The sequence below is a fragment of the Nestor notabilis genome, unplaced genomic scaffold (genome assembly GCF_000696875.1).
Source record: "Nestor notabilis isolate BGI_N333 unplaced genomic scaffold, ASM69687v1 scaffold11388, whole genome shotgun sequence".
Lineage (NCBI taxonomy): Eukaryota > Metazoa > Chordata > Aves > Psittaciformes > Psittacidae > Nestor > Nestor notabilis.
Window position 1 is genome coordinate 22,818 of NW_009940596.1, and position 17,323 is coordinate 40,140.

Sequence of the window (17,323 nt, forward strand, 5' to 3'; positions counted from 1 at the left end):
GGCAGTGGCGAGGGTATTGCCCCAGGACCCAGGAGAACTGTCTCTAGTCTGGGATCTGTCATTGACGCCAGATACAAGACAATTTTCCTATGTACAAGCTGGGATGATAGCAATTAGAAAGGGCGAATGCATCAGCTGATATGTGCTGGACCTGGAAGCAACGTATTTTGGCCAGTAAGTAAGGGATGAAGAACTTTGTTTCAAGTACTTACACATAATAAGGCTATTATGCAAAGGATTTGATAAATGTATCCTCATTTCTGGTTTTGTTTTTAATTATCTGGATGACATTTTCATTTGTAACAGATAATGTCTTTAGCATCTGCCTATGGCAACACATGGGCAGTGTTTCAGAGCTGTTCTCAATTGCATTTGGATACGTCAGAGGATTTGTAAGAGCATCATGTCTCTCCACCTGCCAGGAGAGAGTGGAGTCATGGCATTCTTCCAATGCTAAATACATTTCCTGGTAGCCAGATTCATTTTCTATAAACCAGAGAGGACTGTCTGCACTACACCCAAGGCTGAGGTCATGTAAGAGATCAGAAGTAGTCTCTGCAGTACTGGGCATCTCATGTGTGATTTGATAAAGGCTCAATGTTCAGGAGAAACAGTTGAAAGTAAATATTCTAGAGAAATCTGCCAGGTGGAGGACAGAGCAGATTTGCTGGTCTCCAGCCAGTCACCACGGCTAGAGATTCACCAAGGAGGAGCTGGGGAAGTGAAGCATGCTAACAAGATCTCTCATTTCAGCTTACAAGGAAAAGATGAAGGAGCTGTCCATGCTCTCTCTGATCTGCTCCTGTTTTTACCCGGAACCTCGCAACATGAACATCTATAAATACGATGGTGAGTGACTTTCTCTGGAAGTCATCCTGCAGGTCAGAGAATGTGCTGGTGCTGGGAAATGACTCAGGTCATCATCGCAGTCCGTAGTGTTAGTCAGTGAATAATTTGCTGATCTAACCACTTATTTGCTGATCTTGGCTATTACTATTTACTGATTGTGTATTACCCATGATGCTGGCTACTGTTCCTCATAGCAACTCACTGAATTAATAAAGCTAGCCCTGTCGGACTAAGCTGTTCTTTTCTACTACCCATTTGAGAATTACAGCTCTCCATAGCTGGCATAATTCCCAAGGAAACCAAGAAAAGATGAAAGCACACTTAAAAAATTAATCAGCTTGGGCACTGCTCACAGGGGGTGTGAAATGACACAGAACCCCAATAAGCTTCCAAAACTGCTGTAAATTTTTATCTTTATGAGATTAAGGTATAATTAAGCTATTACAGATAAAATGGAATATGCTTCTCCCGAGATGAGTTTTCAGTCCATAATCTGCCATTGCATTTAAAACGCCCAAGGCAAAGATGCTAAATCTTTTTTCTGTACTTCTGATCCTACACTAATGTCTTTGCTGCTTCTCTCCTCACTGTTGCTGAGTACTGAAGAGCTTACCATTTCTTATGTTATTGTGCAGACATGGAAGTGAAACAAATCAACAAACGTGCCTCTGGCCAGGCCTTTGAACTGATCCTAAAGCCTCCATCTCCGGTCTCAGAAGCACCACGGACTTTAGCTTCTCCAAAGAAGAAAGAACTCTCTCTTGAGGAGATCCAGAAAAAGCTGGAGGCTGCAGAGGAGAGGAGAAAGGTATCTTTCCTTAAAAACAAAATGCTACTAATTTTAGTGTACACAGTAACAGCCAAGTTTCCTGTCCATTTGTGTGTTTTCCGTTACCATTACTGACTCACAGTCACCTCCATGGACAAAAATTAACATGGTTAGAGAAAAAAATCAGTTTATTTTCTTTCAGCAGCTTGCAAACAAGCCTCAGTGATTTTGATGTTTGGGAAGTATGCGTCACAAAGTACAGATAGCTTCAGACACGTAGCCCGTGTGGGTTCAAATACACATGCTTGCTGTGTGAATATAAGTAAGTAAGTAGTTCATTCAGAGCATCTGTAGTACTTGCTGAAACCCAGTGCAATTCTTTTGGTGTCTGAGTTTAAGAGATGGATGTGCTTCTGTCTGGGCTGACAGATCTTGACTCCGTGTAGTGCCCGTGGTGATTACTCACAAGGCTTGTCCGAGGCAGCTAAAATATTCTATTTGCGCAGTATGAAGGCAAGTCAGCCCTGAATAAAGAGTGTTCTGGATCACTAACCACATGCTTGAATGAAGACACCAGCATAGAACAACTAGTAAGAGAGGCGTTTCTAGCAGACACTTTGAATAGTGCTGGAACTTGGCCTTGTAGGGTTATCTACAGACTAACTCTTCCCTTCTTTATGACTTTACCCATAATGGTAAAAACCTGTTTCATAATCAATAAGTTTGTCACACAGGGTTTGGGAGGGTTGTTAGGCCTCCTTCACATAGGTTTGCACAAATGCAGGGTGCATGCAGCAGGAAGCCCACATTAAGTGTATATTTGACTTTTTGACATGACTGGTGGGTTGAAGAGGTCTTTATTTGCTCCTAGTCAGAACTAGCTCAGATTGCTTTTGGGGTTTTTTTTTCAGAAAATAAAATTCCAGATCAGGTAAGCTGGAGGATGACAGGCAAAGCCACTGAGACACAGCCAACCTGAACTGCCAGACTGAAAATTGGCAGTGTTCTGTAATGGGCCCAGTGTTTATGCTTATGCTGTGTTGCACCATTTCAGGAAAATCACAGCTGGCTGCCATGGCTACTCAAGATATGGCAATCTATTGTCCTGGTTAATCTATGTTTCCTCTTTGCTATGGCACAAAAGGAGAGCCACAGAAGCCAGAAAAGCCTCGGGAGCCAGAGCATTACTTTCAGGCTGATCGGTGCCTGAAAGACCAGGTGATCAATGTTACTTTGTGCCAAATCTGTTTGCAGCAGTTAAATTGGAGGTAGAAACGCCTTCCAGCTGCTTATGGAGTCCCTGGTAAAGAGTATCTGAAAATGCAGTTTAGGTGTCTCTAAGCCTTTCATTTCTCTAACAGAAATAAGTGATTTGTTACTAAAACTGACATTCACAGAATCTTCTCCAGATATCAACAAAAATGTATACAGAAGTCCAGGGACAGCAGATATGCCACAGATAGCCCATGGAGCAGTTCTAACAGAAACAGCTCCATTCTCCTTTCACTCCTGTCAGATCAGAGCAGGGTTGCTTCCAGGAAACTGGATGGAGTGATTGCACTGGTGTATGTGAGATGTGAGCCCATTAAAGTCAATAGATCCTGATACTGATAGGTCATTAAAACCCGTCCCTCAGTTTTGATTTGCAGTGAAACCTGACTATCCTGGGTCTCACTTATTTGAATAATTCATTCAGATGAACACTGAATCATTGCCATATCTGCCATTTCTGCTGCCTTGCTAACACAAGACTCCGCTCCTGATGCACACGCATTAACACTATTGCTTCTTTCAAAACAAGACTTCTGCCAGAGTATTCGTTTCAGTAAAAGCACATGACCATACCTGAAAGGAATATATATTTGCACTAGTACCTGCCTAGAAGTATGAGCTTTCACACACTGAAGTGATGGAATGCCCCAAAGACAATATGTGAAGTGCCTCTGTACAAATACCCAAGTAAATATATGGAAACAGAATGAAATGGCAGCAATTAAGAAGCCAAATATTATGCATATACTTAGTGCGAAATATAAATTGAATGTCCATGAGATTTCATTTCATTGATTTCATTACTGTTCATTTCTTCCTAAAGAAAAACTCATTATGCGATAAACTGGTAATCAGTGATAGCAATACAGACACCTGCCATTTCTTCCCCTTGATATTGTATTCATTTTGAATTAACATATATATATATAACACATATATAACTGAGTGATTTTAATAGACAAGATCTTCCACATCAGCATTGCAGCAGAAATTGCTGGGAAAGGAACAAAGAACAGAGCAAGAAACTTCATGACATCACTGTTAAGAACCCCGGTGCTCTCACACCTCAACAGCTGCCTTCATTTTTGGCCTGAAAAAGAGTATAGAGCATTGAAGGATAAAAAAGCAGTCAGAGGAATAGAAAATCTTCCATAAGAAGATAAATTAAATAGTCCACTTCTCAGCTCAGAAAGAGACAACAGATGAAAGATAAGACAGAAGTCTGCAAAGTCATGAATGGTAATGAGAAGATTAATAGGATCAATTATATTCTAGTTTACACAATCCAAAGGGGAAGAAACACTCAATTAAATCATCAAACAGCAATTTCAAAACAAAGAGAGCAAATCACCTATTGTTAATCAAGCTAAATGTTATCAGAGATTATTGAGAGATTATTAAAATATTATTTATTTCAAAAAGATAATAGCAAAATTGATAGAGAACCACAGTTCAGGAATTGCAACCCCTGCCTCAGAAAATATGTAAATTAGTGACTGGTGAAAGCTATCTATCTATCATCTATCTATCTATCTATCTATCTATCATCTATCTATCTGTGTCTATGTCTGTCTATCTATCTGTCTATCTCTATGTATCTGCAGTAAAGGACAAGACAGATTGAGGAACTTCATTTACACTTTTCCTGAGCATCTTCCACTTTCTGCTGCTAGACTAAGCGGGCAGACTTTTTCTGACATCCAGCATGGAAGTTACCATACTTCTCAATCTATGCACAACAGCTGTCAGGCATGACCATTCTAGAGCATGTTCTTCCAGCATAGTTCTAATTAAAATCAAGTATAACTAATGGATGAGAATTGACTTTTTGGAAAAAATACTAATTGATTTCACACTGTTTAGGATTTAGGTTCTGCTCTGTTAATTAGGCAGTGTTCATTAATAAATTTTCAAAGTCATGAAAACACCTACTGCAATGCACGTACTTCAGCAGTCTCCTGCTTATGCTGTTTCCTGTTTATCCAAACACCTACTGCAATGCATGTACTTCATCAGTCTCCTGCTTATGCTGTTTCCTGTTTATCATCTTGTTTATTCCCTATAAGCTTTTATAGGGCTCTTTCACTTTCTGCCCCTTTTTCTCTACGTCACTTGACAGTCATGACCTCAAACTCTCAGACCAAACTGAGAGTTTCACCTGAGGCATTTTTTCCTTTTGCACCACACAGAGAGACCCATTTGGGCTAGTTACAGATTTGTCCTTTCCAATTATAGAATCCTCCTTACAGCATGTCGTTACTATCCCATTATTTTTTTGGCTTATGTGTGCTATATTTTCCCACCTTGGCAGGTGGGAAGATCTTTTCATCCTTCCCACTTAAGAAATTAGAGCACAGTGACATTATATGCAGCAAAAGTTTATTTCTTACAAGGTCTTTACCATTTATCGATTTTTACCCATTGGTCTTGAATGCTGTTGGCCTTATTACCCTTGATGTACAGACTTCAAGAGCATATGTCAAATTACATGTCTTTGTTGCCCATGTTCAATTTACTAGTATAAGAATGAAATACTAATGGGACACGTGTTTGTACTAGACTTTGGTTTATGGGAGAGAAATGGTATGTAATTAAATCCTTTTAATGGCTTTGTATTGGGATGAAATTGAATCAGGCTCATCCCTTGTGCTTAGTGCTACAAAGAAAGCAGAACAGTCACATTTTTTAACTTTCATGCTGTTGAACACAGCCTTACAGCTACGTGAGGTTTGAATATCATTACTATGAAAGCTGCGTGATAAGCCCCCATGCAACCTAGCTGGCTGAGCTCCCTGCAGCAGGCTGTCAGCCCGGGCATCTCTGCCAGCATTGTGGCTGCAGTCTGCATCAGGCTTCAGCACCCAACTCGCTGCCCCTTCGAGCCAGCACCACAGTCTGGCCAGAGGCACCTCTTAGTACTCTTGATCCATCTCTCCTTTCGTACTGAAAAAGCCACTCATGCTTTATTGCACAGTGCAGCAGGCTGTTGTGGGGAATAAAGGCTTTGCCCAGGCAGAGAACATAGCAGAGCAAATCCTGGCTCCTAGACATTGCATGTGACCTACAAAACTACTTCTCTAGGTGACAGGATATGGAGAAAAGGGACCAGCACCTTCCTTGGCAAAAGTGGAACTTTCTTCTTCCAGCTCATTCATCCTCCCCTCCTTGGTTTGTCACCAAATTTGTAAGCGAGCAGGCTGGGAGGGAGGATAGGCACTGCCTGGAGAATTTGCCTCCCATCTTACCCAAATAGTGATCTCCCTTTCTGTTGCTGATGGTCCATTGCTGCGCTTGTGAGGAGAGGGAATACGGCATGAAGTGCTTTCCAGGTAAAGGTCCTAGCAACATGTGTGAAATCAGCCCTGGAAATGGGTGTTTGGGACACATTTTGATTTACACTGTATCATTTCCACACATGGTGCTTCACCCCTAATGCTTACGAAAGATAGCCAAACCTGCAAAGCCACCTTGCAGGTCCTCATCCAAAAAGCATAAGCCTATGGAATATGTGCTCTCAGGAAGACGTTTGCTACCAGCTAGGAGAGGATTTGGTGACAGGCACCAGGGTCTGCCTCAGAGCACACAGAGTCATGAGCAGACACAGCGTACATCCCAGTGCTGACAAAGCTGCTCCCCACAGTCTGCCATTGGCTTTGCTTCTAATGAGCAGTCATAAGACAAAGACAAGATCAGGAGATTGATCTTCATTAACTTTAAAATGCCAGGCCTCAAACTGCAGCAGATCATGAAATGCCTTAAGCAGGTAGGACAGCATCAGGCAGAGGGTTCAGGTGGTACTTCTTGCATCCCTCCAACATGCCTTGTTCACCCCCATGGGTCACAAGCCTGAGAGCAGTGGTTTTGTGCCAGCTGATTCAGAGAAAGGGAGTTCTCTTGAATCACACCGTGGATGGGCTCTTTATGTTTTTTAACTCTACTTCGCGTTCTCAGTAGCCCTGACCCAAAGGTCCTTTGGGAGGCTGGATAGAAAAAAAATACCCAAAGACCCTCATTTAAATTCAAGCACCATCTAGTTTGGTAGAAGCAGGACTTTACCCTACAGTTACAGCTCAGATGTCTCTGACTCTCCTGCCATATGGCCGTTTCACTTCTCTGCTATGATCCCATGGAGCAGGAGCATCCTCCTCTTCTTCGTGTCTCCTCAGAATGACACTGCTTTGGGAGAACTGCCTCTCTGTGTGTATGTGCACACTGCCTGAAACAGCAAGTCCTTACGACAGCCAGAACAGGTGCTAGTGTATTACAAATGAAATATTATTCCCAGTGAGGAACTGGATGCAACCAAGGAGAGATTTGAAGAAGCCAGTGCCATGAGTGAAGTCTAACGTCACTACATTCCTTTGCTTTGAAAAGGAAAAAATCTCAACGTCAGTTTCTTCCCCTGAAAACATCACTACTTCAAGTCACCATTTCTTTCTGGTTAATACCTAGGCTTTACCTTGTCATTTACATTGCAGTAGGAGACTTTAATCCTGTCTTTGTATTCTGCTCCATCAACAGTATCGCTTAAATACGCAATACACTGTTCTGCTGAACAAATGAATTTTTAAAAATCCAGACAGTGAATGACTGTGTTGTGATAGTGGAGCTCTCATGACTGGTAGGGTGCCTCATGCATCCTAGTAGCTAAGGTTGCTAGTAACTAAGATGAATGCATTCAAGATGAAATTCCCAGTTTAAAAGCAGTTGTCTGAGCCTCTTTCTTGCTTAAAAGTAATCCTTTAATTTTATCTCTGCATAAATTACTTCAGTGTTTGGATGTACATGTCAAATAAAAATAGATGAATGTGAGAAAATGAAGCACACGTTACTCAGATGAGTAGAATTTTCTTCCTGTGAGTAATAATTTAAAAATATATGTATCTTCAAAGCCAGTTTCCATAAATAATTTTGCTCGTGTTGTAAGTGTTCAGTTGCCTGCATCTATCTCTGGCCAGATACGTATGAGATGTGGATTTCCTTTTGAAGCGTTCATCTCTGAAAGGTGGGTGTGCACAGAATCCTTTAGCAATATGACGTGAATATCATAGGAGTTGGCCTGCATTAGCCATCTTTTTAGCAGAGCAGTACATTTCTAGGAGCAAAGGTATCTGTACCAGGAATGCTTTGCAACACTTTTATTCCTTCATATCTCTAGCATTAGATGCTGCAGCTGTGGCTGCATTGATTATGCTATGATATATTTAAGAACTCTTCTGAATATTCCCCCTTGAGTACTACTTTTTTTTCTTTCTTCACCATTTCATACTTTTCTCTCCTTATTAATCTTCTTTATCTTTCATCCCATTTCCAGCCTTTTTTACTCATTTTCTCACAATAACTGTACTAGAAGCAATTACCGTAAGCCATTTACAGCTGTGTTAGAACATGGACAATCACGGATTTGAAAATATCCTTTCCAGCACTTCAAACAATACACTGCTGGAAATAAACTTCCTATGTACGTTGGAATCCTGGATCAAGACTGTGGGAATCCAAACACAGCAGTTAAAAGCCAACACAAACAACAAAGGGAGTCTATTAATCCCAGCCCCACTAGGTATCTGAGTCATTCATTTGCCCATTTCTGGACGTGTAGTAGACTTTGAACAGACAGGGTGGCCAAGTTCTTTTGCCAAATATGTTGGAAGCAGAAAATAATTTGACAATCCAATACAAAAAAGCATACCAACCACCTTCCAAAAGTGTCATAAGTGGGTTTAAAAATGGTCTGAACACCAGGGAAACAGGCAGACTCACAGCTGTTGTTGTATTAGAAGAGGGACATCAGTCTAAATGACAGTCTACCCCATGGATGTTTTCTAGTGGGGAGGGGGGTTCCTTTATTTTGAACCAGTCCTGAGTACCTTGAACGTTCCGAATGAGGAAAAAGAATGCTGTTTAAGGCGTATCGTAAAGGAAAATTGCATTAACAGTGTACAGTCAGTTCCTGAAGCCTGGTTTAGTTTTCATTCTGACTTTTACTGCTGCCAACATAATTTGCATACAGTAAATACTGAACTAGAGTATAAGGATTTTCTTCATTATCATGCATTAGCGGACAGATTACTTTTGAATGTGTTGTCTGCCAGTGCAGCCTCCAGAACTGTGTGTACTTTGATATGCAACTCTAATCCTCCTGGATTTATGATAACAAGAAGTAGTTCCAGAAGGCAAAGGGTTTGAATGTAAGAAAACAAATCCTGAAAAATGGACAAGTGCCCCAAAGTCTTAAAGGCATTTTGATACCTCGTTTTAAAAGCCAATACTTTTTTCAAAATGCTGCTTATAGGCACAGTTCAGATCTTACTTTTTATTATAGCGTCTTCATGGGCCCTGGATTCATCCTCAGAAATGTTTGTTTTCCAAATCTGAAAAGGTTTGATTTCATAGTGTGCCATATATACATATTTAAACAGCATGAAATGTTTGCCTTTCAAATTAATAAGTCACTTCTTAAACATTTCATAGAAAAGGACGTTGCAATTAGTATCATAGTACCTTTTCTATTCAAAGTACCAACAGAAAGGGAAATAGATTCATAGATTATCAAAATCACTTTAAGATCACTTAAGCAAAGGGTTCACAAAATTCATGTTGGCAACCAAAATTTAATGATTAATTTAATAACTTTTCCAAAAGTAGATGAAAGGTTGTGATTGAATAGTAAATTAAACAGAAAATGCAAAATAGCTTCACAAGCACTGATCAAACCAAGCCACTCAAGGTGGTCCATAGCAAGCTGAAGATGTTCAATTATTTCAGTTTTACATTGCACCGAATCTTTCAAAATAACTTTTTTACATTTTGAACTAGCCTGCAGTTAAAGGAGTGTTAAATGCTAAGTATCTGAAAACAAATATTTTGCTTCAAAATCACCCATTTTTATTATAGGATTATTGAAATTATTGATGTTATTCTTAAACTTAATGGGCTTTTTTTAGTTAGTCTACAAAATTGTTTCTTTGTCCATCAATTTTTCCCTTTGGCTCATCCTCCTTCCATTCTCTACCAGTGAAACTCCCTCTGCTTTTGGCTGCAGCTCTCTGGGGACTTCTTGTTCCCGTTGGCAACATCTTTTGGCCTGCACAACAGTTATTATCTCTGATTCAAAGATCTGAAAAATGCTCGCTCGATTACTCTCTGTTCAGCATATGCTATAATGGAGGGAAGAGCCAGGAAGAGTCATTGTAAGGTACCAGCCATTTCAGTAGACCATTCCCATCAGCAAGTGCTCCTGGAGTCACAGTTTGAGAAATGAGCCCATAACTATGACCAGGCCAGAGGTGAAAGCAAATACCTTAAGTGGCCAAGATGGACGAAAGTAGCTCTTTCTTCTGATCTCAAGTAAACCATTACAGCCTTTCAAAGCTACATATGTTTTACTCCAGTGCCGTGCTGCAAGATGTTCTGCCTGGCTTTTGCAGACTTTTTTAGACACTACTTAATTTGCCTCATGAATGCATTTGGCTTGATGTGTATCTCTCTTACCTTTGTTGAACTATTTATTTTCTTCTTTTAGCTGGATCTTAGTCATGTAAAAGAACAGCAGCCTTTTTCACTCTGTTTCAAGCCATAGGATGGAATTTAATAGGATTCATTACTGCTAACTGTAATTACTGGTTAAAGCCCTTAATTTAGGCCTTAAACTAATTCATTTTTACAGATAACAATAGCAATAGCATATTGTGATCTGCACTGAAATACGCACTTAGCTTCCCAGAGCCGTATTTCATTCCCTGTTTTCTGTTTGCTTCTCATGCTCCCTCTAATTTATTTTATCCAAAAGCATACAATGTTGTTTATCATTTCCAAATAACCCCTCTGAAACATATTGTCTTTTCAACTAGGCTTGCATGGAGGATGGGCCCAGTTCTGCTAGTTCTTTGGCTTCTCTCCTAGGATTGATGGTTTCATGTTAATAATTTGATTTAAAATAAATAACAAAACTTATGCTTCTGAGCAATGAATTTACAAAGAAAAATAACACAGTATTACCCATAGGCTGCATCCTACCTGCAGTTTTCATCTTCCATGCAAAATTTGAACTTTCAACTAATAATAGCCCTTTTTTTGTTTGTTTTCTATAGAATAAGCCCCTTTTTTTTCCTTCCTAATCAGAGAGATGAAGCCAGACATAAATATCATGAGGGAAAAACCATCTTAATTGATTCTGTCTTTCACAACAGTAAACTTTGAAGCCTGTTTTTAACTATTTAAGCACATTAAAGGACAGTCCAACTTAGGTGAAGAATGCACCTTTCCTAGGTCTCCTTTTAACACTATACATACCTTTAGCCCTCTGTTCTCTTTCGCTACAAATACAATGTTCATAGCTGAAAGACTGCAGCTGTCAAAGACTGGGCAACCACTGCAGTAACCCAGACAACCCATGGCAATAAGTCATGGCAGCATTTCTTGTTAACAGAAGTGCTTTGGACACCTCTCTGCTGCTGCCTCAGGCACGTACCTCATTAGTGGAGATAATCTGGTTTATACACAGAAGTGATCTTTCCAAACAGTGCATGTAACAACAAAGCAACAAACTTTACACAGTTTCCAGACTCAGTGAACTGTTGCCCAATGGGGGTTACTTTGCTCTGTGTGAGTATTTCATTTCAGCTGCGTGTCTTTCTGTTTCCAGTCCCAGGAGGCCCAGGTGCTGAAACATCTGGCAGAGAAGAGAGAACATGAGCGAGAAGTGCTTCAAAAAGCTTTGGAGGAGAACAATAACTTCAGCAAAATGGCAGAGGAAAAGCTGATACTGAAAATGGAACAGATCAAAGAGAACCGTGAAGCTAACTTAGCTGCTCTTATTGAACGTCTCCAAGAGAAGGTAACCACACCATCACTCTTCACCTTAGGCTAGAGAGGAAAATCTAATCAACATTTTGAAGAGATGTTGTGGGTAGCTCTTATCTCAGTTTGCTACATGCTAGACTTGAGTGATTTTGAAGTCAGAGTCCCTTATGCCTGTCTAAACCAACACTCACTTTTGAGGTGGGGACTCCTGGGGGTCATCTGGTCCAATCCCTCTGCTCAAGCAGGACCACCAAGACCCAGATGCCCAGGACCATGTCCAGATGGCTTTGGAATATCTCCAAGGGTGGAGACTCCACAACTTCCCTGGACAACCTGTGCCAGTGCTCTGTCACTCTCAGAGTGAAAAAGTGTTTCCTAGTGTTCAGAGGAAACCTCCTGTGTTCCAGCGTGTGCCCATTGCCTCTGGTCCTGTCACTGGGCACCACTGTGAAGAGCCTGGCTCTGTCTGCCCTCCATTCAGGTATTTATACACAATGAGGAGATCCCCCTGAACTTCCTCCTCTCCAGGAGGAACAGTCTCAGCTCTCTTAGCCTTTCCTCCAGTGCCTTGATCTCCACGGCTCTCTACTGGACTCTGCCCAGAGAAAGGTTGATTTTCTAGCTTTTAAGAAGTGCTGTGAACAAATGAAAGGTCGCTCATGTTTAGATTTCAGCTTTTAAGAAAAGCCATTGATCAAATCAAACAGTTGTCCTCTGTCTGTAGCTCTTGGTTTCTCAGAAGAGAATGATGAAAAAATATGGGGAAAAAATCTTTCCTGTACATCAAAAGGGGTCTGTTCTTCTGTAAGTACTACAACTAAAAGACAGTAAATTTACTCTTGGAGATCTTTGGTACAGCCAGAGGAAACAGATAAATCACAAACCCCTCCATGCAGGACCAAGTGTGCCAGTCTCCAAAACAACCCTTCCACACAAGAGAGGGAAATACGTGAATAAGGATTTAGAATTGTTAAAAAAAATAATTAGTTCTGCATGAGTGATCAATTGCGTTTCTCAGTGATGAACTTTCTAATATGTTAGTGAATTGACTAACAAAGAAAATAGCTCTCAGTGGTTTTCAATGAGATTTTCTCCATAAGCACCTCTGATTCTTTGATGGAGACAAAAGTCTCAGAGAGTAGGAAAGAAACAACAGAAACTAAAAGATGATGTTACAAGTAACTACGCAAATGGGATAATTTTTAAGCTTAAGAACTGTACCCAGATTACTTGACATTTTTGCATTAGATTAGTTTGCAGGCACATATCCCAGAGCTTATGAAAACAAGGGGAAAAGCCAATTAGCCATCCTGGAGGTCCAAAAGGAAATGGGAAGGACAGCTGGAGCATCTTCCTGTCCTAGGTTAATGTTAACAGGCTGTTAAACCCCATTTCTACAGCAATATAATGTCATACGTACACAAAATCCAAAGAAGGCTTCTGAACAAAGATAACAATAACTCATTTGGGAACATTTGTACAGAACAGTAATTAAAAATTGCATGACTATACAGTTTTGTCAACACAAAAGCAAACCCTGAAGATGCAGGAAAAGAAGTGAGGTATCTGGGTCCAAATCTTCAAAAGTTACACAGAACTGTGGATGCCCCAAGATATTGGTGTCTAGAAGTTCTTGTAATCAAAGATAATTCCTGTATACTGCAGTGAATAGGAGCTCTGAGGAAAAAGTCCCTTATACAATCTAGCATTCAGAATTATGGATCTTTTAAGAAGTGTGATTTACAGGTTCACTTGATGCAATGAGCTGGCCTTAGGTCCATAGTCCAGCTCAGACAATAAAAAGATAAACATTGCCTTCTGAGAAATTTTTATCATATAAAGACCCTCTAATGCACAGAAATACCTAGGGGGCGCCTCAAACTGAAGCCAGCTAGGGATGGATGTTTTCTTCTTCAGTCAATTTATGCTTGTCATTTGGTTGTCTGGGTTGTTGTTTTTTTTAGTGATCAGACACAAAACTGTCAATAGTTTGATGGCTGAAAGGAGAGAGGCATAAACCAAAACCCCTAAAACCCAGAAGCTGCCAAAAATGATGGTTTTATAAACACTGTGGGTAGACCGTTACTGAATTAGTTTGACATCTGTTATTCCTGACCACAGGCCAATTTCCACAGAAGTATATGAATATACAATGGCTCAAGTCTAAATTAACAATGACTGCTTTTGAAAAAGGGAAGACAACATGGCTAGAAGTGGACAGAAGGGCCAACATTGATTTTTGGTTACCATGTCCCTTCTCCATCACAGGTAGGGAAACAATGGAGAGGACAGCTAGCTTCACCGTTCAGTCTAAGGGGATGTTTGAGATGTTCAGATTGACCCATCTTGATGGAACTGAATTCTTGAGCCTTTGTATATGGTTCCTGAATGCTACAGATAACACAGTAACTAGCGCTACTTCCACATACAGGGTGAACAAAATTAATTCAGGCCCACTCATCCTTCCCTAGATGTAGTATAACGTCTAGGACTTCAAAGGGCAAACGTGAGCATGAGGCACATTTTATGCTGCAAGCATCACCTCTCTGTGTGGGCCTTTAAAATGAAATTCTTTGAGGTACTGAGGAGTATAACGCCATATCAGATAAAAGACTGAGCACCAGAGAATAAGTAGAATGTAAGCCTCAGGCTGGTCTGGTGGATGACACCTTTCCTGAGTTGCATCCTTTAAAGATAGCTGTGCTGTGAAATAAGTTTTGCCCAAGCATTAAACACACAGCCTAAATGGATTCTTATCAGGAGCTTCCCTGGGCAGGTGGAATGACAAAAAGGTTTGATTTTTCCCCTCTTGATGTTTTTCAGGAGAGGCATGCTGCAGAGGTCCGTAGAAACAAGGAGCTCCAGGTGGAACTGTCTGGCTGAAAACAGCAATGGTGGATGTGACCCATCCCCACCATTAGTAAACTCCCTCTGCCTATATTATTATGGATCACGCGATATCAGTATGGGAAATGTATGACATGGTTTAAAAAAAAATAAAAATCAAGAACTCAATAAAAAACTTTAAAAAAGAAACAAAAATAAAAACAAAACCAATGCGGTCTCTTTGCAGAATGATTTGCTTGATGTTTAAAAAACTTGGATCTTATTTTGTAAATACTTACATTTTTGTTAAAAAATACAAGTATTGCATTATGCAAGTTATTTCATAATCTTACATGTCCTGTAACAGGCTTCTGATGTTGTCTATTTCCACTCGGTTGAATTTGCTGGGTCTGTTCATCTGAAGCACCTCACGTCTAATTCCATTTCCTGCGACTTTCATTCCAATCCACCACGAGGTCAGTAGTAGTTCTATGGTGCTAGAGACCAGTCATTGCCTAATAATCTAGACTGCTTTGCCATCAATAAGCTTTGTTGAAACAGTGACTAGATCACAGGTATCGTGACTTCACATTCAGCTGTCCAAGACAAAAGGCTCTTAAAATGTAGTTTCTTCAAATGCAACTTTCACTATGGGAATCCGTAGTGTACTGAATAATTGAGGTTAAATCGCCACATGCAGTACTTGTTGTTTCTGCTTCTTGGGGTGAGAGGCAACAAATACAGCTGTGCAAGAGAATGAAAGCAAGTGGGATCAGTTTGAGGCAAATTTAAGAGGCACATTGTAACCATCAAGCTATGACAAATTCTGGATGATGCCAAACAGCCATACAAATGCTAATTGTAAAGTGAGCTTAATTCAACACTTGAAAATTTATTGATGGAGCAACTAATAAACAGCATCAAGTGGCTTTATCTGTAGGTGCCATGATCTATGATACTTATCTGATGCTACCACATTACATGTGTAATAAATAGTACAAGAGGCTAAAGAATATTCACCTGGAGCCCATGAGCCAGTTGTTACCTTTTTTTTTTGACACTGCTGACTTCCATTCATCATGACCTTAACTCTTCAGTGTTAGCCAACCCTTCCTAGTGACAGACATCTAGGACTAAGAGGGCTGAAGCAGGAGGAATGACTAGACAGGGTGCTTGTGCCAAGTACAGTATCACCAAACCTAACACATCACTCCCAAAATAGCTGCAGTTTTGAAGTTGTCCCTACTCCCCTGGAGGTTGCTGCCTGCATATTCTACTCTTCATTAGTGCTATTTTCCTGTATGTCATTGTGAGCAAGCTGTGATTAATAAAGAATTGGGGTTCTGTGAACTGAAAAAGGGCTTGTCTCTTCTCTCGCTCCATTACTTCTCTTGACATGTGCCCATGTGAAACCTAATGTAGTCATACAAGCATGGAAATGAGACTTAAATAAGACTTGCTAATAAATCGAGCCTGTTCCTCTGCTAATACAGGACTAACCCCTGCTACGCATTTTCCAGAGCTTAGGCTGGTTGTTTATAAAGATTACCATATAAATTGAGCCTGTAAATGTGACCTGAATTTATCAAAAAGGCGAACTAGCTACACACACATACACATGCACCCCTTAGTCCTGACTCATATTGAGGAAAAAAGGAACCGGGGGAGATAAAAGTGAACAACGTAGCTCTGGGTACATACATCAATAGCTGCAGCAAGATTCTAGCTGTTATTGCACTGATTATCAGTGTAAAAGGGATTCATTTACATGATTTTCTGAAAAACACAAAATAACTAGGAAAGCTGCTGGGCCGCAGCGCTGAGATGTAAAATTGGATCAGGCCCTATTTAGAACTGGACCAGTGATCGAGAATTACCTCTAGGATTAGTTTTCTGATCTAAAGTCATGCTTTTACTTGCTCTTTCAGAGAGATGGACCAAAAGCTACAGATCTGCAACAGTTTCTGACCCATGAAGCCTATTTTGTTTCAGAGCCAAGTTATTGCCCTGGAAGACTTGGCACTCAGTCAAAAAGCAGCAGAAGCTAATCCAGGCGCAGGGCTGCAAGCTGAGCTCTGTGCGCAGTGAGCTCTGTACCACAGAATGACAAGAGTACTCCAACTCATTATGGCAGCTGGGTTTCCTTGCCTAAACTCCTTGTCCTTCTGGCTAAACTACCAGAAGTAAACTTGGCAGAGAAGCCAAATAGCAAAATTTGAATCTGAATGTCATGAGCTTCAATGTTGCCAAGCCTTCAAAGTTTGTATATTGCTTTAAACCCTACTAAGAAAGGACACTTAGTCATGTTTATATTTCAGTTTAAGGTCCAGGATTTTGGTTTGAGGGCTCCTGGATTTTGGTTGCATTTCCCAATGGCAAGTCACTTACTTACAGTTTTCCCTGTCCATCGATTTAACAAGCTCTGGTCATGCTTCAAGCCCTTATCCTATTTGTCCTGCTGGCTATGCTTGCTCAGAGAATGGGCCAAAGACAAACCTTTGGTGCTGAGGCCAGGCAGGGCAGCCTGCCTCCATGAAGCTAAGCTCTCCTTCCCCACAAATGAGGGTTTCCACATCCAAAGTACCCATTGGGATGGTCCCCAACACATGCTCACCCCAGCACAGATGCGGGCACTGCCTGGAAATGCTTCTCAGCAAGTACCAAGACTGCACCAGGGAAACAAGTGAAGAACAATACAGTGTGAGTGCTAAAGACCCATGTTAAAGCCTGTACTCTGCTCCTGTTCACTTGAATCTTTTAACAGTTGTGGGTTTAGAGTTCATAGAATCATAGAATAGTTAGGGT

At 40.6% G+C, this 17,323-nt stretch overlaps 1 protein-coding gene across 3 annotated transcripts; it reads left to right on the forward strand.

Annotated features, from left to right (window-relative positions):
* The first annotated feature begins 743 nt into the window (after positions 1-743).
* On the forward strand, positions 744-15,876 carry STMN2 (stathmin 2). 3 transcript variants are annotated; one of them, XM_010020439.1, is made up of 4 exons: positions 744-849; positions 1,485-1,657; positions 11,535-11,726; positions 14,516-15,876. In XM_010020439.1, exons 1-4 carry the CDS (start codon positions 768-770, stop codon positions 14,573-14,575), a joined length of 507 nt encoding a protein of 168 aa, XP_010018741.1. In that variant the 5' UTR covers positions 744-767; the 3' UTR covers positions 14,576-15,876. The 3 variants fall into 3 exon arrangements, with proteins under 3 accessions (XP_010018741.1, XP_010018740.1, XP_010018739.1); XM_010020438.1 differs by having other exon boundaries at positions 759-849; positions 14,521-15,876; XM_010020437.1 differs by having other exon boundaries at positions 768-853; positions 1,456-1,657.
* Positions 15,877-17,323: the final 1,447 nt, after the last annotated feature.

Excerpts from the sequence above, each read along its gene's own strand:
- STMN2 (XM_010020437.1), top strand. The coding sequence starts at position 768 with ATGAAGGAGCTGTCCATGCTCTCTCTGATCTGCTCCTGTTTTTACCCG. Across the intron at positions 854-1,455 it reads ATCTATAAATACGATGGTGA|AGCTTACCATTTCTTATGTT; the intron begins GTGACTTTCTCT and ends TGAGTACTGAAG. Across the intron at positions 11,727-14,515 it reads TTGAACGTCTCCAAGAGAAG|GAGAGGCATGCTGCAGAGGT; the intron begins GTAACCACACCA and ends GATGTTTTTCAG.